The 26,561-nt window shown below is 30.8% G+C and overlaps 1 protein-coding gene across 2 annotated transcripts in view; it reads right to left on the bottom strand.

The window, feature by feature from the left end:
* LOC148284150 (dipeptidase 1-like) overlaps positions 1-26,561 on the bottom strand; it is a 275,985-nt gene that overhangs the window by 233,741 nt on the left and 15,683 nt on the right. For both annotated transcript variants that reach the window (XM_088242587.1, XM_088242588.1), the window contains one exon: positions 14,467-14,581. In XM_088242587.1, the coding sequence (XP_088098713.1) occupies positions 14,467-14,581 (115 nt within the window). The remainder of the gene's footprint in view (positions 1-14,466; positions 14,582-26,561) is intronic.

Raw genomic sequence — 26,561 nt, 5'->3', positions numbered from 1 at the left:
TTTGGTGATTGATTACCAAACCGGTCGTCTCAAATTTGACCACCAAACGTTGAAGAGTTGACTGTGAAGGGCCATCACGTCTACCGTAAAATGGGCGCAATGCGCTCAACGTTTGCACTAACGAACACTCATTTTGACAATAAAATGTTATTGTTTGAACATGCTATTTAATTGTATTACTTACCATTGTAATTTTTCATATGTAACTAAATAATAAAAAAAACTTTGACAGATGTGATCAAAACAAAATGACCGCCACGGGCCGTCAAAATCTACCCGCGCCAATAAACCCTTTATAATCTAAAAATTTATTTCATTACTAAAGTACTAAATTATCATATTGTTTCCAGTATTTCACAGACATCCATCCTTTATACCCTGTATCGATTTTTACTTCTGGTTCAATTAACTTGGAGAGTCGAGCTTTTTTGACAAATTTTATCACCAAACAAAATATAAATCATGTAAACTGCCATCAGATTATTAGTTTAAATCACATAAACATTGACATCCATCTTTTATATCCTGTACCTGTAATATTATGTTATGGGTCAAAATATTAATGCCAGTAGGTAGGTACCTAATTTTATATGAGTGCGAATCCTGTGGCACCTTATCGAAACTCAAAAATAGTCTAGAACTTGAGATTAAGTTCATGAGCAAATATTGAATACAGGGTAGTTTGATGTCACAGCTAACATCAAACTCCAAGAACAGACGCAGCACCGTTCTATAATGGCGCGATGGTGAACCTGACTTGGATACGTACTGCGGATGCTTTAGAAACGCTTTAACCCAAGTTGCCTCTTTTTCACAACTGCGGGCTCTCACCGTCTTGGAAAGCCAACGTTAATAATTTTTCGAATGAATTCTGTGGGTCTTATGGACGGGTTATTAACGTGGGAAGAGTCTCCTGAAGGCGTTTATCTATAGACCGATCTATTTTCAGATGACGGTATTTTATCCAATAGCGTAAGTACGTAAATATATATTAAATCATGAATAGGCATTTTGTAAATGCGAGTGTTTTATGGAAACCGCATTATCAGGTTCATATTAACTGATAGCAAACTATTCGATATTTATTTTAATTAAATTTAGATGCGGCAGATATGGTTTACGAGGCATTATAATTAAAATAAAAAATTGACGACTGAGTTTTTGAAAAATTCCAACATTCCATATTTCAAAAATACTATATAGTATGTACTTCGTCAATTTGTCGGACAGTCCTCAAAAATACCGTTTTTAAATGAGGTCGGTTATTGGAAATACATCGTTTATATCATGCTTAAACTTTAAATTTATTTTGCCAACAAAGATAAAATAATGAATATTATATGAATAAAAGCGCTCTCATTTATATAATAAATATACATGTTACTAGCGGGCAACATTATAATATGTTATCCATAATAATAATAATTAAAATGACATATGTATTTAAGGATAAAACTGAATTATTTTCGAAATGTAAAAGATAATTCAATTTAAGGTAATCTATAATTCTGAATTAGGGACCCATTATTTCTTCTCTGCCATGTTTTTATTTTTATTCTTATGAACGCCTTTCTTGAAAACAAAAAAATACGAGTAATTGAATACTGTCTTTCATTTTTTTATTGTACAAACATCATAAAATACTCAAACAGTCAAGCGTGAAATTATATTTTAAAAGCACTACCATTTCTAGAGAACTTCACTGACTTTATTCCATAGAAAAATTTGGATTTCCTTCAGTATATATTATATTTGTTCAAAAAAACTCTCTACGTTTTATAAGACGATTGATTCAGTGCCAAGATCGTACACAAAAGATTATTTCTTTTCAATGATTCATTCAGAATGTAATATTTATGATTACTTACAAATACACATTTATGTGTTTACTACAAAACCACTCAAGGTTTAACGGTGAAATAATATTTTATTTAACTGAAAAGGCGTGTATTGCGTTTTTAAAGGACTGTATACATTAATAAGCCTTCGATTTGACTTTTTTGAAATGTGAAGATGTGTTATTGAAGGTAAGATGACCAGTCTTGTACTTCAGGTGTCAGCCATTGGGCTATTTAATGTTCTAGTGTAAAAATACCTTTGAAAATAAATATTTAATGTCGACCATGTCAGGGATTGAATCCGGGGCCTCTAATATGGCGGGCATAAAGCTCTGACAATTTGACCACGAGGCTGATTAAAAAAAATGTTAAATTCAATATACGATTACGTACCTTGAATATTAAAACACGCCTATTTAAATATTGCAACATAGAGACGAGAGACCAAAGGGCATATATGACAAGATGTATGAATGTTGAAGAAGCTAGAAATGTATGCCAGGATAGACGTGTGTGGTGGTTCATTCTCTCTACCACTCTCTACCTACCCCTTCTGGGAAATGGCGTCATGGTAGTAATGGTAGTAGTAGAGAACATTTTAGTGAAGGAATATGAAAACCTAGACAGAGCTTACGACCTGTCATTGGCTGGTTTTAGTGGCTACTTTACACACTCCATAACACTTATTATTCTTCCTTTGAGTATATCCAAATTTCTTCAATTTGTCCATCTGTTGATTTTTGTGAAATAAAGCATTTGGACTAACTTAAAATATTAATGACTTATATTTATCTTAAATGTTTTTGCATATACAAGTGTGCTTACAACTTGAGCGGAGAAATTTTAAACGAGGCTTTAGATTCATTATTCCTAATAAATCATTTTGATGTTATAGAGGTAGGTATGTATATTGTATATAATTTAAGAACGATTCTTTACAATTAGTTTTATTATGCTTACCGGAATACTGGCATGTCTGTTGTCCACAGCTGACACAGTAACAAAATGGAGAAATTTCCATTCAACCAGTCACCGGTTCCACAAATTTTAATTCTTCTTGCAGCACTCAAAAGGAAGCGTCCATTTGTTTCTGTCACCATGGCGTGCGTATCTTGAATTTAATTTCAGAAATTTTAATGTAAACATCATAATGCTTTGCATTGGGATTGAAATATATGGCACTCTACCCGTGTGGTGAAAAATCATTTTTCATGGCGTCCCTCTAGCGACGCGAAGTGAAGAAAGACTTACATTACACTTTATGTAAAAGGACAGTGTGTTAATAATATTTTATTTGTACAGCATTTTTTTGTGAATAAAATCTTTTTTCTCTATCCAGTCCGATAAAAAATATACTCGTAGTATAGTTGGTGGTATAAAATGTGACTTTAAAATAAGGGAGGAAAAATGGCGATAACCTCAATCCTGTTTGCTTGATCTAAAGAATCATGAGAAACCATTTATTGAAAGGCAATTTGAATAATGGAAATTTGGTTCGTAATTGTTCTAAGTGAAAACATTAATTTTAACCTCAATTGACTGACAAATATCTGTTTTACGTTTTACGGCATATTAAAAAATATATATAGCTATATTCATTTATTTTTTATCCAATATGTAATGTATCCAATATGTAACGATTGGTACATTCAATAACATTTCCTTTTTATTTATGGATGTAGCCACTCCACTGGCCCCAGGCACATTCCGGAGTGTCAGTGTATTATTTATTTTATACATAATAGTACATCAAAATATTACATGAAATATTACATGAAATATTTTATTCATTACATGAATAAAACAATAAAGAACTTTCATAAAATTAAAATTATATTTTGATATACGAAACATATTTCTCAGCTTCCTGTCTAGTCCTTTTAGTAATCCATTTATGGACTAGAGTTTTGAACATAATTTTTTTTCATTTTGCTTACCGTTGTATCCATACTTAAAAAGTTGCAAAGCTTAGGGAGCAGAAAATTAGTGTCTTTGTCCGTAATTTGTTTTTTTCGTTGGCATTCATAAAGGAGTGAAGCAGGGATGTGTTATGTCACCATGGCTGTTCAACGTGTATATCGATAAATGCATGAAAGAACTGAAAAGCTTAAGAATGGGAGCAAAAATGGGTGATTTAAAAGTCAATTGTCTTTGTATGCTGACGATGCTGTACTCCTTGCTAACAACAAAGAGAAACTGCAATTCTTGGTAACAAAGGTGTACGATGTATGCAAGAGAAGCGATTTGCTGATGAATGTCAATAAATCGAATGTGATGGTTTTTGAAAGAAATGAAAGTATGACTAAATGTGAAATCACTGTGAATGGAGTTATACTAAAACAAGTAGAGGAATTTGTGTATCTGGGAAGTACTAGGGATGGAATGACTGAGAAAGATATTGAAAGGAGGGTGAGTGCCGGGAACAGAGTGAACGGTGCACTTAAATCGACCTTGGTAAATAAATGCGTGCAGAGGCAAAATTCCAAAAAAAAAAAAAGACAGTCCTGGTTCCGTCCCTGATGTAGAGGAGCGAAGTATGGATTTGGAAAAACAGGGATGAAAGTAGGCTGAATGCTGTCGAAATGCGATCTCTCAGGCGAATGTGTAGTAAAACTATGTACGATAGATGCACAAATGTTGAGATTCGTACATTATGTAAGGCTGAGATAAGCAATTATCGACAAAATCAAGAAAGGAGCTCTGCTCTGGTTTGGACATGTAGAAGGAATGGACAGCGAGAGAACGGCTAAGAATATTTACAATGCGAATGTTGATGGATGCAGAAATAGAGGAATACCGAGAAAGACATGGCATGACCAAATCCAACAAATACTTAAAGATGGACATGTCAAAAGTCGGAATAATCGGCGCGCGTGCATGAGAAGATGTATGAATGTAGAGGAAGCGAGATCTGTATGCAAAGATAGAGTGTTGTGGCGTTCTATCCTCTCTGCCTACCCTTACGGGGAAACGAAGTGATAGTTTGTTTGTTTGTTTGTTAGCAGATGTATTGTTTTTTGTCTTTGCCTAGTGTCGTAAATTTGTTGACCGTCATTATGTCTGTCAGGCTTTTGATGAAAGTGTCTTAAAATTATCTTTATGTATATTTGCCTTATGTCTAGTACTATAAATTCTGTAAAAAGTCTCTCTGTAGAGTGTTGGTAGGGTTTTTAGTTGGCTACTATCAATAAGGCTTTTTGTGCTTTCATTAATGGCTCTAATTTAGTTTTACTTATTCTTCCCCATCCTATTATTTCGTAATTGATCATTGATTGTGCTAGAGCATAGAAACATTAATTCAAATATGTTAAAAGTAAATTTTAAAATAAAGTACAGTACATAAATGAATTTTTAGAATGAAGAAATTACATTAATTTCAATAACTTAGAAGCCACGAAACAAAATAAAACACAAACAGGGCCGGAAGGAGCATTGCCTTGCTATACCCTTTAAACTTCTGAACGGGTTAATTTACAATAAAAACATTTTGGAGCGCATAAAATTATATGTACCGAGCAACTATTTAAGAGCTAGGCAACACAGACCATCTGTTCTTCCCAAATGCAGGACAAATTTACCGATGACGATGTCTGTGGGGAGAATGATTGGTCTGTTGAACAGCCTACTGAGAGAGGTGGATATTTTTCATACTGGGATCACCAGTTTTAGACCCTTTCTAACTATGTATCATAATGTGTATTAGTGACTACAAATTTCTAACAAAATTAACATTTGTTGATGGGCTAGTTGTACCAAAATTAAATATGGACAGCGTACGTTGGATTATATTGTTCTAAAAGTATTTTATATGTAGCCACTTGACTTAAAAACATGTCATTATAAAAATTAAATTATGTTTTTATCATGAATGTGGTAAATAGACGAAACGTTTCTGTATTGATTTATTATTTATGTAAAACATTCTTAAACTCGGTATTTTTATCTCTCACTAAATACGTTTTTATTATTTTCTTTTTAACGTTTTTATTTCTTTCTTTCCTATTTTATTTACATATTAAACCTCAATTTTAAAATGTATTTTAATTTAATTTTTTTATTATTTTTTTTTTTTCTGTAGGAATGAATTGAAATTTTCGATTAACTTTGTTTTATTTTTTATCTTGTTTTGGATACATTCATAAGCACCCACTATTTATACACGTATAAATTATTTTCTTGTGTTTTAACTTTATTCAAGTAAATGGCTGTTCTTCAATTTTATTTATATTATTTTCCACTATTTTCCTACTTAAAAAAAAAAATCCATTTTATCTAGTTTTGTTGAGTTTTTTTCTTTTCTATATTTTTAATAATGTGTTTTATTTTTCAAAGCATAAAAAACAAAATAATATACGTCAATTATTTTATATGTGTACAATATTATGTCGGTACTCTTTCATTTGATTCTTAATTAAAACTAATGTCTGAGCACCCGATGACAAACTATTACTTAATAGTTTATCAGGACAAAATATGATTTAATACTTTGTTTTATTTTTATAATGTATTAATATTGTAATAATGTGTATTTTAATGAATAAAGACTATAAAAAATAAATCGTTATTTTATAAAGTATAAAGTTTATAGTTGAAGCACTAACTTTGTGGTTATTCATTATATTTACTTTGAAACCGGTCGGTAAAAAATAAAAATTAGTGGTTAAAAACAAAGTTGTTTTATTTATTTTATTAAATCGTTATTGTTTATTATTGTTTTTTTTATGGATTATATGTTGGAACTTATTAATCAATTCCGCTTTTTTTAAACGTGTTTTTGTAATTATCTAATTGCATAATTTATATACATTGTAATTGGCAGTAGTGCTATATTGTACCTTCAAATAAATAAAACAGTTTCAACAAACAAACAATTATTACCTAGACCATCAGAGTGATTTATGTATCTTTATTGTTTATTCATTTTCTGTGTCCAGACGGAAGAAAAATACAGGTTTATATGTGAAATTGAACCAGAACCCTGGACGTGTGTTTTCGACTTGATGGCTGCTCTCAGGTAAGGAAATTGAATAGAAATTATAACAATTATACAATAAGGAAATTGAATAGAAATTATTCTGCCTCGATGTGCAGTAATTAACGCGTTCGCCTACCATTATTAAGATCCTGGGTAACTGCAATATTTCATTGTTCCTGGACGGTCACCTGAAGCGTAAAACTAATTGCCTTAACTTGATGTAACTGATAATCAAAATACGCTTAATTTGGTTTACTAATTACAATAATAGTTTTTTTTAGTATTATAATCTAATATATTTTTGTACTGCCTAACTAGGTACAATCTGTTAAAAGACACGCATTTCATAATGCAGTACTCTATGTACCACTGAAAAAAATAATGATGATGACATATTAAGGTCCTGAAAATGCCGATTTAGATAAAAGCGCTCGTTGTTCTGTGAACATAGATTTACTTGAGTTTTCGAACTTTTTCTTTTTACACGAAAACGAGTGCATACTTTCATTATTTTTTTTTACTCTCTTTGTAAAAAAAGAAAACCCATATTATAAACAAAGCCCAAAAATGTTTGAAAAAAAAAATAACATACTCGCCATCAAATTGAGATTTGAAAAGGAGTAATAATTTTACACAACCAAACGGGTGACAGCTCTACGCAAAATTAATCCCCTGAAGTCTGTTTTTAAAACTAATTGATTCAAAATGGCCGGAAATACTCAAAATTGTCCAAATGTGTACTGTCAGTGATTAGTTACATCAAATGTATTCTCATATAAAGATACATATATTATTTTACACCTGAACAAATTTGCACCGTCAGAGAGGAAGCTAAAACCACGGAAAACTTATTTAAGATAAGCCGGATTATCGATAGACATCAGTAGACTTTCAGTTTCACTTGAAGAGATCGCGGCATTTTATGTCCTGTTATCATTTATTGTCATAGAAATTAAGAAAAGTCCCAAAAGAGTTTAGAATTATATCTGAATACATCAGACTGTTTCCAAAAGTCCCCCCACCATGCCCCACTTTCGCTGCGCGCATTCGTGATATCGCCGCGTAATGTTGCGTGATGGGAAAAAATATAATCATAACACAAATGTAAGGTAAAAAAAAAAAAAGCAATTTGTTGATTTCTCTCAATTTTTTTGTGCACGCGGAAATATTAATTGACACAACACAGTAGATAAGTAAAGGGTCATTTGATAAGAGTAATTGAGTTAATGAACTTTGAACTTAATATTTTTGAACGGATATTTTTTCATCATTTTAATACTGTTTTAAAGATAATGTCGGTCAAATGTTCACCACAGAGTTGTTTAATCCGAGGTCCAATTTTTATTAGTTCTCTCATTAGATGAGCAAAAACTTCTACCCTGGCAACACTAAAGAAATGTCCATTTTGATTTCTTCGACAATCTGACAGATGGAAAAATAATTCAATTTTTAAGTAATGTATTTGCTACTTACACATTAATTTGCTAATTACACATGCAATGTGATCCCATCCTGTTTCTTTAAGATCCTAGCAGTATTCTTAAGCTAGGGTTTCCTAGGACAGCGGTGCCCGTATTTTAACGGCCGTAGTGAACGGTGATGCAATGGACAGCCGTCGTAAAGGTGACTAGAGTGTGGTTTTCTAGGAAAACGGTGTTATCAACACCATTTAACACCGTTTTCCTAGGAAACCACTCTCTAATCACCTTTACGACGGCTGTCCACTGCATCACCGTTCACTACGGCCGTTAAAATACGGGCACCGCTGTCCTAGGAAACCCTAGCTTTACACTTTAAAGGGACACAACACGGCATCGTTAAATTCAAATCAGGAGTTGCGTACTGAGCGACGTCAACAAAGGAAACAAATGGGCCAAAACGTAAAACTACTCATTTATAAGTAGTTTAGTCTCCTTCTGTTTGATGCTCGTATGCGGTTTCTGGACTATTCTAATTCTATCTTTATTGTCCTTATTACCTGTTCAACGGTGCAGATAATAGAGGAGTGATAATATAATAATATTTAACTCCCATAATATATTTTTTAAAAATAATTTTGAGATATTGATATTAAACTAGTTAAATTGATACGACACATTTTGACATACGGAGGCTCATAAAGATGTTTTCATTTAGCTTTATTATCGTAGGTGTTTCTAATGTTATTTTGTTGGTGGAACATTCGAGATTTAGATTTTGTTTGTAAATTAGAAAACTTTTGTTCGTATGAGCTAAACTTTCTTAATTTATCTGTGTGGATACTTCCTTATTTTATTACCTACCTGTATCAGTACCAATCGCATTGTTTTGTTTACGCACAAACCCATATTTTGACTTAATTTATTTCATGATAATTTATGTTAAATAATACGGTTTTGGCTATTATTTTATTCAAATATCTACATAAATTTTTTTGTTATAATAAAAATACAGTTATGGATGACAAGAACAACGTGACAAGTGAATAATAAAATTAAAATAATTTTTCCAAGTGACTTAATCTATAATTTGTACTATAATGTTGTTTGTGTGTTACATCATTCTCAATTTAAGGGCTTAGTAGTTGGCATATTCACCTACCATGTTTCAGGTTCCGGGTTCGATTCCTAGCAAGAACGACACAAAATTAGTGGCATTACTAGTAATTTAGTTATTTTTTTCAACTATCTAAATAATAATACAATACATTAAAAATATTAGTTTAAGGAGGGTGATTTTACATGGAACATTTTCTTGTCCCTGGACTGGCACCTGAAGAGTAGGACTGATGATTTTTTTAAATTGGTTTTGGCTTAGTTTCATTAATGATGCTGATCAGGTACTTTTTATCAGAGCATTATATTATCTATACACTAGATGATCTTGCTGTTAAATAATTAAACTGATCTCAATAAAATAAAACTATATATATATTTTGTACAAGTGATTTTTTGTTATTCTCAAAACGATAGACGGTTAATAAACATTTCCGTAAAAAGATACATGTTTCAAACAAAGTTATTTTATTTTCATTTGTGAATTGTTTGATACAACGTACTTGTCCAATGAAATCCATCCTAATAATTAACCACTTATGAGAACATAGTACACACACACGTATAATTTGTGCTAATATCTGTTTAATCTGATTAAAGTTCTTGGAATAATCTGTTCCAGTAATTTGAAAACAGTGATCAGTGAGCACGGAAGAAAATTAATCTTCAGTGTTTTCCTTAAGAATACGTTATCATGTCTGTGTTTGATATGTAAAAATTATTAAATACAATAATTATGTAAAAGCCCATTATTAGACATATACGAGTAAGTTAATTTTTGTTTGTTACATATAATTTATAAATAACTTGTTAGCCAGCCAAAAAAAAAAAAAAAAAAAATTACAAATCGTAGACATGATGTCACAGTGCAAAATATGTTAACTGTTTACTTAAAATCGGAAAATTTAGATTTATTTTAGTAAAATAAAGTCCCGTATTTTAGGTAGATTATAACACTAGAGCGGGGATTTTTTTAACACTATAAATATTTACCACTGGCGTGTCTATCGTTTTGTTTTATTGATAATTTTTTTCTAATGGGAGCTAGGACCAACCAAAAACCCAAAAAAGAGCTCAGTTTTATCTGCCGTTTTCAAAAATACGGTAAACAAATATGAAAATAAATTTTGAAAAACGGAAAAAATACTAACGCAGGAAAGTTTATTTCAATATGCTTTCTTAAAGAAACAACCAAATCAGTTCAGTTTTAGGGCGTAGAGAACGGGACAGCGAGAGGCCAATTTTGTCGATTTTAGTGGTCCAAAATCAATCCGACGTGCAGTTATCTATTTTGCACAGTATCAGAAAGGCATTTGCAAAAGAGTGACAGGAAAATTATGTTCAAACAAAGATCTATTCATCAAAATTCCCAGACACCACCTATCTTCTTAAAATCGGCAACAAAATATTTATTTTCAAATAAATAAAGAGAAATAAAACATCTATTTTCTTTAATAATTTACATTATATTCAAATATTTAAATAAAAATTTATATTTAACCACTTTTCTATGTCTACCAGTTTCAACACCTGCCCATCTCTTTGTCAGGACTATAACTACACAAACGTGCAAATCCCTACGATTGTGAAGACGTTAGTGAGATTTAAACGTGAAAAAAATATACATTATACCTTAATTAAGAAGCACGTGGCAGTTCAGAAACCGGTCGGTAATTGAATTAATAATAAGTGGTTTAAAAAAAGTGTTGTAACTTTGACTATTTCCATTTCCATTCGTTGAGTATAAATAACAATTATCCATTTGACTTTTGATGTTTTAACCTAATTTCTTTCAATAAGTACGCGGTACAGCTGGCCCTAAACAGGTTTGAAACTATAAATATATTCAATAATAGCATTCACAAACAAAAATGAAGTATCCGCTCCTTTGAAATTCATTAATAATTTTTAAAAGTTTGCAAAGCTCTGAACAATTGCCTTAATTCCCTGAAGTACAATTGAAGCTCGAGAAATGTAGTCTTGAGCAGTAGATATATCCATCTTCCTCTGTCAATATTCTACTGAACTGCATCGAATTTACTGCTAGGTATGTAGATTAATTAATTGGAGAAAATTAATCGTTGTGAATTGACTAAGTTCTTTCAAATAGATAAATATACTTATAAAATACTAATTTTGGTTTTATATGTCAACAAAATACTTAATTCCTTAAACGCCAACTTTTTAACATGAATGTTTTTTCACATTTTACAGGAGGTAAAGCCCTATAAGAACCTCTTACTGTCTTTTTACCTCAACACGATTCAAGCGCATTATATCAACAGTTTTCCAAAAAATAGTTTGAAAAATCCATTATTTTAGTAGTTGATGGTTGCAAATTTTATTTTCGTGACGGTCGTAATCTTCTTACTTTAGAATAGACTAAACTATAACCTGACGGTGGAAGTTTCAGTAACTAAAAAAAAACATAGTTTGACATTTTAATACATTAGCCAATAACCGTGACTCTTGCAACATGGTCAGACTGGAACAGTCTTCTACTGCTATGTATTTTCAATATTATTAAAATTTATATGGTCAAGAATTTCTAACTTCTACGCATGTAACATAGTACTGACTAACAACCATAAACCCGCCCACCCCCAAACAACCCGCTCATGACAACCCAAAAAACCATACTAAAAATAATATTTAAATATCCTCCTACCTTTTCATCGGATTAATTGTTTAAAGGGGCCAAAGTCCTTTCAATTAAACAAATCTATTATAAATCATGTCTAATCAACTTTTGGACCACAAGCAGTAAACAAAAAACACAACAGGAAATAATAACAAGATATTCCTCAAAAGTAAATTACTACGTACCAAAAAGTAAAACAACTTTGGCTAAGAGACATTTCTCTGGGGTAGGTCCAAGAATTTTTAATTTACTAGATCAGGAAACAAAGGAATCTGAGTCATTTTCGAAATTCGAATCTGGTTTGAGTAATTGGTTTGCTCGAACGGGAATGGATTTCTGCGATCAAATGTGGACTAACTGGTAAATGATTAATATGTATTTATAAATGTAAAGTGTAATAATGTATAAATTATCAATGATGTGTATAAACTTAATATATATAGTATATGTATGTATAAAATATTATATAAATATTTATGTGCGAATATATATGTGTGTGAATGTAAAGTTATGAATGCATTACAAGTGTCCCGACTCAACACGGATTTTCTAGCGAGTCGGAGCAAGTTCACAGACATGGGTCGTTCCTGATTGTGTCACTATAAACTGTGTCTCTGTCCTTAACAAATGTATGTATAATGTAATTAATAAATAAATAAATAAATAAACATTTCTTTCTAATTTTTCAATTTTATATTTTGTTGTTTTTATACAAATTGTATTGTCTCGTGGCTCGATTAAGCTACATCAAAGAGTGGTGGTTTGTGTTTATTGTTCTGTTTGGTTTATTTTAGTTTATTGGGTATCTTTTTTTATTATTAAAATTCGGACTATTTGTGTTATTTGAACACTGTGTTTTTTCCTTCTACTATCATAAATTTAATTCTTGTTATTTACACACTTTACTTATCAAAACACGATGCCATATTTTTTTTAATCTAAAATCTAATCACGATTAACGCTCGTTAGAAAATGGAGGAAAGAAATACGATTGCCAACTTATTAAAATGCCATATACTTGAAACGTGTGTTTTTAATTACACGTCATAGGTCTTGAAAAGAACTGGCTTATTCTAAGAAACTAGAAAAATAAGTTATACAAAATACCTATTTAAATTATTTTTTAATTGATTTACTCTTACAACCAATGTTATCAATGATAAAACTCGTATCTAGGAAAACGTATCAAACCATTAGTATCAATTACTAAAACAGATATAGCAAAATAGAAATTGGTTTCTGCCATACTTATTACGAAATTATAAATATTATGTTTCAACACAACAGACAGAATATCCGACTGCTATTTCTCATAACAGAATTACACTCAGGGTCTAATTAATGACTAAACTGGAATACAATACAATCTGAGAATCTATATAGTTTAAGTAATGTTATCACGTCTCTCATACATCTTCTCACAAAGCGTAGACATAATTATTTTATTATGGTTTTTATAAGTGATGAAAATGAGAGCGGTTTGTTCGGATACCGGGCATTCTCAGCCGGATAGCCGGATGTCGAATTTCTCTCATAGTTAAAAACAGAATCAAAATTTTAATGAGCACAAATTAAAATTTAAGGGTAAAATATTTTCATGATATTTTAGTGATCACTTATCAATCAATAAGTTCTCAGTAAGGAAACATTAACTTTAATGTTAAAAAAAGTCATTCATAAATTATAATATAACAAATAAATAAATAAATATCAAAATTGCTTATATTATTACTAAGTAAAGAAAAAGGTTTTGAAAAATTTCACTCCTTGCGTTTTTTTATTCGTTTAAACATATTTATTAACTTAAAAGTATTTTTTAACAAATTAAAAAACGGTTTTTATTTGCAGGATAAATTCTATTTGTAAAGTATATACTGAACACTGACGAACCATTTAAAATAAAAAAATCGATTCGCAGTTTCGCAGTTTTTCTATCCAGTTTATACGGTATCCGGCCTGTTCGTCCTATCCGGCCGGATACCGGATAGTTAGCGGATTTCGCTAGTTTTTTTATCAAAATCTGCACAATTCGGATATTCTGAGACAAAAAACTAAATTACTTTCGATAAAGTTCCCAATTGGTTTATTAGTTTCTTTTTTTATTTACTTTTTCGTTATTACTATCTATGTTGTTTTTAAAAACACTAAAGTATAATACTTTATTGGATCTCCATAAAATTTATGCGACCTTTCGATGAATTAATATATTCGGGAAATAAAATAAAAAAATAAATTTATATTTTTTTACGCTAACTCAAACCTTAAACCCATCCAAAATAATTAGAAATTTAAAAAAAACGTAAAATCAATAATTTTCATACCCTTTTATGATATAATCTACATGCATGATTAATTAAATAAAGCATTTCATCAATTATTATTCTTAATGTCTAAGTCGTGATTTTCCGGTACCCGCACTTTTTCAAATTAATTTTCGGACTTGAAAACATTTGAAAAATATATGAGTTTAATACTTACTGGATGATGTTCCGGTGGAGCTTGAAGTAAGGCTTGGGGGACGCACCGCTAGGGCTCGGGGAGGAGCCCCCGCAGGGAGCAGCCCCCCTTGTCTGCTAGAAGGCCGTAAAGACTCCTAAAAATAAATAAATACCTTTGAAATGTTTGCATTTTATTTAACTACATGAAGCAAGGTTATTACTCTTTGGTGTTAAATTTTATTTGACTGGATGGAACTAGCTTATTACCCTTTTACACAAGAAGGATCGCTATTTTACCTGTAATTTTGTTTTCATTACATCATTGCTATTCCTAATTCTTATTTTATTGTTGTCTTATTATATTATTGTTTTCAGTTATTCAAGCAACTGACATTTAATAAGTATGTACATATTAGTCAGTTTAATTAGGTATACATAAAAAAACACGTATTAAAAACATAATATCTTGAAAATAATATGTTAAGAAAAGAAGAGAATCTTGTAACGAAAAACTCCCTCAGAGGCGTAAAAATGTCAATGTTCAAAGTAATATTGTTCAACATAGAGATATTCTTTCCAACAGGCATAACCATTGGCAGGTTGGTTCTATATATTGGAATGTGGAACAGTCTATATTGACGCTGTCCAGCTAAGCTAATGCTCCGCATAATTTTAGGATAGACAATAATACCGCGCAACCACCGAAAGAAATGCGTAGTTAAAACACATTAGTGCTGGTCTTCAAACTGTTGTAACCAAGCATACCCTGGAGAAACTCAGTGGGATAAAGCCATGGATAATATCCGCACTCCCTCGTGTAGAGAAACCGAAGAAATTTCTTCAGAACCCTCTCCGCCTTAAGAGAGTACTTCAACTCACACGGTGCCCATATCATCGAGCTACTCTCAAGTCTACTTCGCACCAACGAGTTACTAAGAACTCTCAATACTCGTGTATTACCAAAAACCCTGGCAGTTCCTACGCAGGACGAATCTTAACATCTTCAATGAACTAATACAAATGGTTTCAATCTGATCATGAAATATCGGGGAACTCACAAAAATAATGCCCAGATCTTTAGCCTTTGAAGTCCGCATAAGATTCTAGGCATTCATTAAATAGGGGAAAAAAACGTTTTGTAGGCCCTTGTGAAAGACATAACTTAGCATTTTAAAATATCGAATAATAATTTATTTCGTCTTCCCCATTCAAATACTTTTATTTTATCCGCCTAGAGAGTACGAAAATCATCTAAAGTTTTATCCCTCAAAAATAGCTTCAAGCCATCTGCAAATAATAAAAAACGTGAATTTACTACAGCACTTTTAATATCATTAATCAAATTAGAGAACAGTAATGGTCCCAGGTTGGATCCTTAGGGGACACCTGAGTATGTACTAAAAAATTTCGATACAAACAAGCCATGTGAAACGTATTGATTTCGGTTTTGGGGGTAGCTAGCCATTAATTTTGGCACTTTATTCTTGAAACCAATATCTCTCAGCTTATTTAACATAACATCATGATTGACTGTGTCAAAGGCTTTGGCAAAGTCGTTATATGAACAGTCAACCTGATGTCCTGCATCCAATGCAGCCGTAATATAGTTTGTAAATACCATCAAATTTATTTCAACCAAACAACCCTTCCTGATCCCATGATGTTCATATATTAAAAATGGTTCGACTCGAAAGGGATGATTTTACTTATTAAAATGTCAAATACCTTAGCTGATGCTGAAAATACAGCTACAGGTCCATAGTTTTCTATGGATGACTAAGAGCTACTTTTGTGTATAGGAGTAATTTTAGATATATTTTAAATTTCTGGAAAGACTTCTGTATAATGACAAATTCAATAAAAAACAACGAGGTCCCTATAAAAAGTCTACACATCCTTTAAAAATGAACGTGGGTAAAAAATCTGGTCCAAATGAATTATTATTTTTCTGTTTGTCTATGATCACAGCTACGTCTTTCTCATTGATATTCAGAATAACAACAAATTGTGCACCGTTTTGCGTTGTATACTGCTTAGCAGCGTTATCGTCAAGAAGCGGAGGTTCACTACTAATATACAGTTTTGAAGTGACCTGGAAATGCTTTCGCAATAAAAAAAATTAAGATAAAGGAAAAAATCAGAGTTGATGTATTTTTTTTAATTTTCCTATAATTCACTTTCAATGTGGAAGTGAAAAGATACACAAAACTAAAAACAGAAGATTTATTTAAATATAATGGCAATAGAAAATGTACACATTTATTACAAATTACCAACCAAACATTTATTTATTAAAAATTGGATAATCCACTAAAAATTGTATCGAACGAACAGTATATGAACCTTAAAAGTTAGTGATTTAAGGTAAAATAAAAATTAAACAAAAAAAAAGATTAAATGAGTAAAAGCGAGACAGGTTGTGGTCCCATGGGCAGTGCCGCGGACTCCAAATCAAGAGTTTCGAGATTCGAATCGTGCTCTAATACAACTCGTTTCCCATTTATTTGTTATTTCCCAATGAAGGAAAATGGTCCCGTTGAAATATTTGAGTAAATCATCAAAACGTAGGTAAATATGTCTTAAAAAAAAAACTTAAACAAAGGTGATTTACATTCACATCCTTCTCGGCGTCTTTGAGAAATACCCTTTATATCAGCCATACTCAACCTGCGGCCCGCCAAGTTTTTGTGCGGCCCGAAACACATTTATTATCAGGAACGTGATTTTTAAAAAGACTTGCATTCAATGTTAGTCCAGAGCTTACTTCTTCCACTCCTTGATTACGCGGATGTATGTTATCCAGATGCTAAATCTGAATTGCTTGATAAGTTAGAACGATTGCAGAATATTTGTATTCGTTATATCTTTAATCTTCGCGAATTTGACCACATAACCGAGTATCGCACGCAACTACACTGGCTCAGTATCAGGCATAAAAGAAACATTCACATTCTATCATTTCTTCATAATAATATAAATAATCCCACTTCGCCTGTTTATCTGAGAGAGCTCATCCAACCTCTTTCACAACACGGACTATCTCTTCGTTCTAGTAACGAGAGAACCCTTTTAATACCCTGTCATCGCTCTAATTTTTTTGCCTCCTCTTTCACAGTAGTGGCCGCTCGATTGTGGAATAATCTACCCACTAATGTTAGAGACGGCCCTTCATTATTTACATTTAAGTCAAGATTGAAATGTCACTATCTAAATATTTAAATTGTTCCTGCATCCTTCTTCTTTCCTTCCCATCCCCTCTCCTCTTTTCATAGTATAGTGTTTTTTTTTTTATAAATATATTTATTTTTGTTAATCTTTGCTTTTAATTTTTGCATAAAATTGTAAGATTCAATATGTCCATGTATTTATAATTTTCTCAAACTGCACGGTTTGGGTAGGTAGGAAGAAATTGCCTTAAGGCAATATGTTCGCCCTTATATGTATATTTATTGTATATGTATATAAAGTGTCAAATAAATAAATAAATAAATGTTTTTAATATATTGAGACACGCGCAAATAATCATGATATGACGAAAAAGTAATAGTATAGGGAAACACGCTATTTATTTATTTATAAGTGTATACTACACGTCACAAATGCCTTTTAAAACAATGAAAATACAGAGTTCTATTACTAAATTATGAAATAATTTAATAACATTTTCTTTAATAAAAACCTTTATTAGCATAAATAAACAATACATTTAGTAAAAAAATGGAACACTTAAGGTTGAACTTACCAAAAAAAAGTCTGGCTCTTGTGTTTGGCAAGTTTACAAAATAACATAAAAAACATACATACATATCTATACATATTTCACAGTTGTTTTATAAATGTTCTTCAAGATAACTTTGGGATTTTAATACTTAACATACTTAGGTAGAAAAATAATAAAAATAAAGATAACGCGGTATATTCGAAATAGCAAAAATCATAAATCATTGATTTGTTGGTATTGTTGCAATGTATATTGAATGCCCTAGGAATAATAATAACTGTCTCCTGATAAGAGCTCAGGGGTTCTCAACCGTTTTTAAAATAAAATATAAAAAGAAACAAAATAATAAACATTTTAAAAAAATATATATATAAAAATTTAAATTTTAAAAACTAAAAAAAAAACAAATGTCTAGTCGTACGTTTATAAATATATTTGACGTGTATTTGTTAATACATTTATTTTTCTCTTTTTATAAATGAACATAAATACTTAAACATCAGTCAAAATCCTAAACTTTTTCTTTGATAGCAAGTTTAAACGTAATTTGGCTAATGAAAAAAATGTCAATACAACTGATCTGGTTTTCTAGACTGTACAATCTTAAAATAGGTGAATTCATAGCATAATTAGTGACAGCAATATCTTTATGAAATGGGACATTATGTCTAGTAGTCCTAACAGGTATTCGGAATTGAATCATGTTTAACAAGTCGGGATAGTCCAACATGCCATTTATTATCTTAAAGAGAAACATTGAATCACTCAGTTTCCGTCTTCTGGATAAACTTTCCAAATCAAATGTTAATGTTTGAACTGTTATTGGCTGGCACGCTGATAGATAAGTTTTTTCTTTCTCTTTCTTCTTTCTTTTTTATCCTTCCCTTTTCTTCTATATATAGTGTAGAATGGTGTAGATTTTTAGTATATTTTTGTTTCAAATTTTTAATAAAATTATAAGATTCTGTATTATAATATTATGTCCATATACTCCTTTTTTTCTTAAACTTAACGGTTTGGGTGGATATGAAAAAATTGCCTTAAAGCAATATGTCCGCCTTTATATGTACATAAAGTATTAAATAAATTAATAATATGGCCGCCTTAAAATAAAAAACCTTTTTTGAAAAAAAAAACAGAGTACTAAAATATTATACTCTTCGATTAAAACTAATCCATGTTTTGTATGTTAATGTTTGTGAATGAAATATTTACGAAAACAACTAAAAAATAAGTACATGTTTCCCATAAACAAAAGCATAAAAAAGTATCCCAAAACCACTGACACCCTTGTACAAAATACAAAACCTCACATACTCAAAATTTTTTGAAACATTTATGGTATGTCCAATGATTGAACATTGAAAAGATATTTGATGTTCTATAAAACGTCGTCCTAAGCATCTCGAGGCAATTCACTATCTCGATTCTGACCACAAAATTGAAATCTACCCCAACATAAAATACACATACGGAAAAAGATTTTATTGGGATGTTCTTTCCACTTTCAAACTACCTGAATTAAATATTTAGTGGAAAATAAACTCATAAAATAAAAATAATAGAAACGTCGCATTAAAAAATGAAATCTTTTGGGGATTAAGTACTTACATTAAAATATATCACAATAGAAATAAATAATATTTTATAGAAGAGAATATAGAAGTCTAGACATTTACGGGGCTTATGTCTGATTTAAGTAGCCACTTTACACACTATGTAACATTTACCATTCTGCCTATGTTTAAACATTTCCTTCAATTATGATTACTTTTTTATTACAATGATCCGCAAAAAGGGGTTTTCCAGACCTCACATCATTCCTGCTGATAATTGTAAAAAATGACTTCCTGAATCCGAATATAACCCTCGCTTTCCCCCATCATCCGCTGTTATAGAAGGGCCCTCCTATTTTATTCATGAATTTTATTTGAAGGGGTGAAAAGAATTATTATGAATATAAAGAATAATAGAGTTGAGGTTGTCAGTTGGCTGAATCAGCTGGACACTCTTCATCATAGGTGGACGTATCATTTAATGGTCCAGGCTGAGGCTCAAAATGGGGCTCAAGGGGGCCTCCACTGAAAACGCTGGGTGATGGGGGGAAATCGAGGGTCACATTCGGATTCAGGAGAGCATTTTACATAAGAATCAGTAGGAATGGTGTCAGGGCCGATTTTCATCCAGATCAGTGTATTAATAAGTGCATGTTAGTGTCTCTTTGGTGTTGGTTATATATTCATGTATATAATATATCGATCAAGTAGCCACTCTCTTATTTTTTCCTGTAACATTAAATGTTGAATTTGAATTTGATGGGATAAAATTTAAAATTCTAGGTTTCAAATATTTGCAAGTTCTATAACCATACTTACTTTATATTTATGGGAATAATAAACCATTATTTATTTATTTATTCGTTCAAAATTACAAAATTAAATATTTATGAACTTATTAAGGCTTTTTAGGCTATGCCCGTGTCAAGCCACAATAAATAACAATAAAAATACATAGTTAAATTAAATAGATCAAATTATAATGACATAGAATAACAATCTAGAAAAAAATGTAAATATAGTAATAATCAAATTCCGAAGAATACAATGCAAAAAAGATAATCAGAAATAATTTTTAAAATATAAATTAAATAAATTATATAAATTAAGAATCACACATAATCAAATATACAAAATAGTGGTATCATTAAAATCAACAAAATAATAGTAAAATATAGTAGTAAAAAAAAAACAAAATATGAGTATCATTTAAATCAACAGAAAAAGAATATATATACATATATAAAAGCATAATTGAGATGATAATTGAGATATGTCTTCTAGAAACCCACTCAATACTATTGTAAGAAATATAAGAAATAGGAGCAATAAATCATATGCCAAATAATAGTACGTACTAAATTAAATTAAACAAAAACACGTAACGAAAAAAACATAAAAATTATCAATATATATAAAAAGCAAATAAAAGTAAAAAGTATGGAAGGAAAGCAGATTTGTAAATTTTTGCTAATCTCGAACTTAAAAAAAATTGACAACCTCGTTGACAAAAAATTGACAATTATACGTGGAGCGTGCGTTGTAACTATGTTTGAGAGGAATTTTGAACTTAGTACTTTTAAACTGTTCTTAAACGATTCAAAGCCATAGTAATCCTCAAACTACTAGCGTTTTAAGTGATAAGATTGATTTTCATTTTGAAGCGCGGCTATTTATGGCTATTAAAAAATTGCTATTAATTAAAAATATTTCATGAAAAAATGCTAAAATGTATGTAGAGATATTATGGGTGACATGAAATATTTTTGTTACAAGGTGTTTTTACATTAGAATATTTCATAATCCCTGGACTGGCACCTGCAGTCTAAACCTGATCATTTTACCTTCATGTATCAAAAATGATCAAGATACGCTGCGGTTGGTTTACAAATGCATTGCCCTATGCACTATTAGGTGCGAAAAAGGAAGGATGATGATAAATAATTTGACATCCATAATTCCTGTCGTTTTTAATGACTGTCTAGATTACAATATTTAGTACCTACAAACACAATAAAACGAATAAATGTAACTACAGAATGTTGAAAGCATAAAATATCTAGGAGTTTGGATTGACTCTAAATTATCTTTTTCAAAAAATGCAGACTATACGAGTAAGAAAATCGCAAAGAAGGTATCCTTATTAGGAAGGATATGGAATAAATTAGATATTTAAACCTCTCTGCTGATATTTAAAAGTATTATCGTTCCCCACATTGATTATTGCTCCAGTATTTTATATTTAGGTAATGAAAGAGATCTAAAGAGACTCCAAATAATACAAAACAAAGCGATGAGGATAATATTAAGATGTGGGAGACGAACAAAAGTTAAGAAAATGATTCATCTTCTAGATATCATGACAATTGATCAAAGAATCAAATTCAATGTTGCTAATGAAATAAACAAAATTATTAAAGGAATAGTTCCGAGATATTTTCAAAATAAACAAAAAAATAATGAGTTCTTTCATAATTATGCAACAAGAGGATCTAAAAATATAAGACTGGAAAAGAAATCAAAAGCAATGTCCCAGAACTGCCTTATGTACAAGGGAATACAACTATTTGAGGAAATGCCAGAAAGCATAAAAAAATAAATATATTTAAAATTAAATGTAAGAAGTATATATGTGAAAAATATTAGGTAGTATATAGTGTAAATAGTGAATATAATTAATGAAAATGTACATGTGAAACAGTGAATATTATAAATTAGGATATTAAGTTCATAATAGTGATAAATAATGTTAGAATAAGTATAGATGTAAATATTGTGTTGCAAATATATATTAGACTATGTTAATCATAGAACTTAATAAAATAAATTAAAAAAACTATTAGGTTTATGTAAAAAAACATTTTTTTTATTATGATAAATGATATAATATTTTACTATTATGGAATTCGTCCTTGTTAAGCGTTTCGGAAATCCTTGAAGGAAAATCCTTTTCCCTATTTCTCAAGGAAGGGTGAGTCCATTATACAATGAATTAAAATTTGCTGACTCTCGAAGTAGTGAAGGACATTTTTGTATCTAAAAGTAGGTTCTGTTGTTATGAGAATACATATTTCTGTAATATTCCTCCAAAACTCTATATCCCTACCTCCTTAGTTTTTACGTAACTCCATTATGGCCCCCATTATATAAAAATAACAAACAATATAGCTTTTTGAAAAAAATTGTATGCATATTTATTTTTATATCTATTTGAATTATTTTTTAATTACAATATACTAGAAATGATTACCATATTTTATAAAAATGTACATAAGGTATTATACTTTGGAAAAGTCGTTGAGTAAAATATAGAAATGAATATCATATGATTTACCTGTAAACTTACCTTTAATGAACATATTGATACTGTGATTAACAAGTCACTAAAACTTTTGGGTTTTGTTTGCAGGACATCTAGTGACTTTACTAATATGTTCACGGTTAAAAGACTATATTGTTCACTTGTTCGTCCTCTTTAAGAATATGCATCCGTGATCTGGTATATCCCTTCTATGTAGGCCGGATAAATCATATCGAATCGGTGCAACATTGTTTGCTAAGAAAAGTAGCATGGATGATTGGCCTCGAGAGGGGAGACTACACTTACGGAGAAATGGAGTCAATGTCAAAAATCTCAAGTCTACAAAAACGAAGAAATAACATTGACACCATATTTATGTTTAATTTGCTAAATGGCTTAATTGATGTACCATCGTTACTGGAACAAGTGGCATTCAATGTTCCGATCCGCCGGTTGCGAAATAATAATGTGCTGTTCCTCGATCAACACAGACAAACTATGGCTTGCATGCACCAATGTCCCGATTGTGTCATATTGTAAACTCTAGATAAGATCTGGACTTTTTTGGAGTAAGTCTTTATAGATTTGAAAATTTACTAAGATTGACCGGATCTTGTCTTGAGGTAGTAATTTTTATTTTAGTTTTGTCCTAGCTTTAATTTTATTTAATTGTATATTATTTTATTAGTGCTTGTATTTATTAAAATAAATTGTATTTACCATTGTTAGAATGGACTGCATAAGTCCGTCAAATAAATAAATATTATATTTCGTAAAAGACATTATGTAAAATATTGCATAAATGACATACATCATTTTACATCGGGATTATTTTAAAATAAATAATTTGTTTGTGTACATACGATAAAAATTTCAAACTGACAATGTATGTAGTCGTTAGAAGCATTAACGATAGCATATAGTGTTATCCTGTAGATTATAACAAATAAAACATATATAACATAATCAATTGGTTTATTTTATTTACTAAACATTTTGCTGTCATTCATTTCAAATATGGGCTTTGGTTATTATACGTTGAATCTGTTGTTGGAGTTTCAATTGTGCGTAGTTTAGATTAAGTTTCTAAGACTCTATCACATTTTTGTACTCCAGTTAACTTAATTCGGTTAATTGAGGAAAATATTTATAAAAATGCTATTTAAAAATAAAAAAAACAATGCACGTGGTGGTCTAGTCTGTCTAGTCCGGAGAACACAATCGTAACTGATATTTACGTCGCTTCCGGTAATCTCATTCGTCCCGCGAAAATTATCGCAAGGGTTCACACAATAGTATACTTTCTATAAAATATGAGATACGACAATATGCGTCCCAAAAAAGTAACGTACTGGAACATTCTTCTTTTCGTCGTTGGGACTTTTTTTTATGGGAGTTGCTTTTATCATTAAAAATCTTACCTTGCTTATAATATTTTTTGTAGGTTTGTATTTAAAAAAGTGGATTTTTCTGCAAATAAATTTATTTAAATTTAACTTAACTGTTGGGATCAGGAGGAATATTCTTATGTGGGCCAATCAGGAACTTCTCAGCATTTGCTCATTTAGAGAGAAAACCACTTAAAACTCTTTAGGAGAAGCCGGCCTGTTGGCAGTAGTCAACAGGCCTTTCGTTCCACTAGAGGACTGTTTGGCATTTTGTTCCCTACTTTGGCTTATTTTACCAATTGCCTGCACTATATTGCCCATGTATGATACTATGCTCTCGTGTGAGTTCTTTATTATCTATCATCGATGGGATGTTGCATAGATCTTAACCCAGGCTTCTGCATCACGCCTCCAGCTGTTGTCTTTGAAAGCGGAAAATGGACAATGCATCAACAGGTGAGGAACATCTTGAAAAGTTTTATCGTCGCATGGACAGCTGTCAATCTCGGAGACTAAAAAAATAATGGTATATAGATGAAATACCTTAAAAACTCAAAATCCTAATTTGTGGGTTACGACATTATACGTACGTAGGAAGGGTGGGGTTAATATAAAGAATTTCTGTTATCACAAATAATATAAAGATGTAAGGAATTCGGCAAAGTGTCTATCACCTAGAAACTTCAGGCTAACTAACGCCTTCACAATATTGTGAAGGTGAAATTCATATTTATTAGCAGAATTTCCCCTACGGTTACTTTCGCAGATAATCCTCATAAAATTATTTATGACTTGGTTACAAACACTTTTACGTGTTAATAATGGAAGCCAAACTTTTCACTTATTTTTATATAACCTTGAGCTAAATTGAAAGCCTACCCGCGTAAAAATGCCCAATACGAAGAATGTATCGAAATATAATATTCTTTACCTTCATATACTTGAAATAAAATATTTATCAAGATCATACCCATGACAAATTAATTGAAAAAGTTAACAATAATAATAATAATCATAGTTTATTAACAAAAATAACAATTACTTTATCTACTACATACACACTTAGGTAATAGATTTCTCTGGATCATGTCTTGTCTGCCTAACTAGGTACAACCTGTTTTAAGGCAGACATTTTTATGCAAAAATAAAAATTAACATTACTACCTACTAATTAATTCACTATACAATTGTACCAAATTAATCAATTATTTAAGAATGTATTTTGAGTAAGTTTTCCGATTTTTCTCGACCTAAACCCAGTAACCATTTTTTTACAAATTTACTAAATTGAATCCGGGTCATGGTTTTGCAATGTTGATATAACTGAGTGAAATGTTAATTCATCTTTAAATCCGTGAAATAAAGCAATAAAATTGTACATTTTTTTTTATTATTATTATTTATTGGTGAATTCGTATTACATCAAAAGTTTTTTAAATATATTATTCTGTTTTGCCGATTATATCATATCTACACCATGAATGTGGTGAACGGGCAAAGCGGCACAGAGCCGCAGAACATTTAAAACCTAAAACGACCGGTTTCTGAATTAGCAGATGCCTGTTCTTAGAAACCAACGGGCAGCGACATCAAAAATTGAATGTATGTTATGATAAAAAAACTGATGGAAAATATTGAAAAAGATTTGTGTTATAGAAATATATATATATTTTTTACATAATGGGCCTTACTCATAAATAAAGTTACACTGAATTATAATGGTATAATTTGGATATTAATAAGTTTTTTTTTTATTATTGATAAACATTTTACTAAATACACTAAAACAATGTTTTTATCTATTTTTCGTAGATTCCTAGAAATACGAACCCAAACACGGCCCTGTGTTGTGTTCGGAACTACACGTAGATACTCTCGTCGGTGCTGTGAATCACCGCCGCGCCGTGCCGTGCCGCCCCTCGGCGCTCGGGAGACTCACTTTACCGACCCTAGTAGTTTTCCCTTATAAAAGATACCCTTTTTTAAGTTTTTTGTCGGCAACTTTTTATGTATTTTCATATGACAACGGCCGGTCACTTGAGCCCGGGACACATTGTATACACAAGTATGTGACTACATAACTACTTAATCGCTATCTAGCACTAGGTGATCTTTCTGCCAGAGCAGATTGGGCATTTTGCCTTTTTTGGTGATTCTTGGTTTACCAGC

The sequence above is a fragment of the Micrasema longulum genome, unplaced genomic scaffold, assembly GCF_059751315.1.
Source record: "Micrasema longulum isolate JH-2025_06_02 unplaced genomic scaffold, ASM5975131v1 h1tg000147l, whole genome shotgun sequence".
Taxonomy (NCBI): Eukaryota; Metazoa; Arthropoda; class Insecta; order Trichoptera; family Brachycentridae; genus Micrasema; species Micrasema longulum.
Note: the sequence above shows the minus strand (reverse complement) of the source record. Positions and strands in the feature narration are given on the sequence as shown.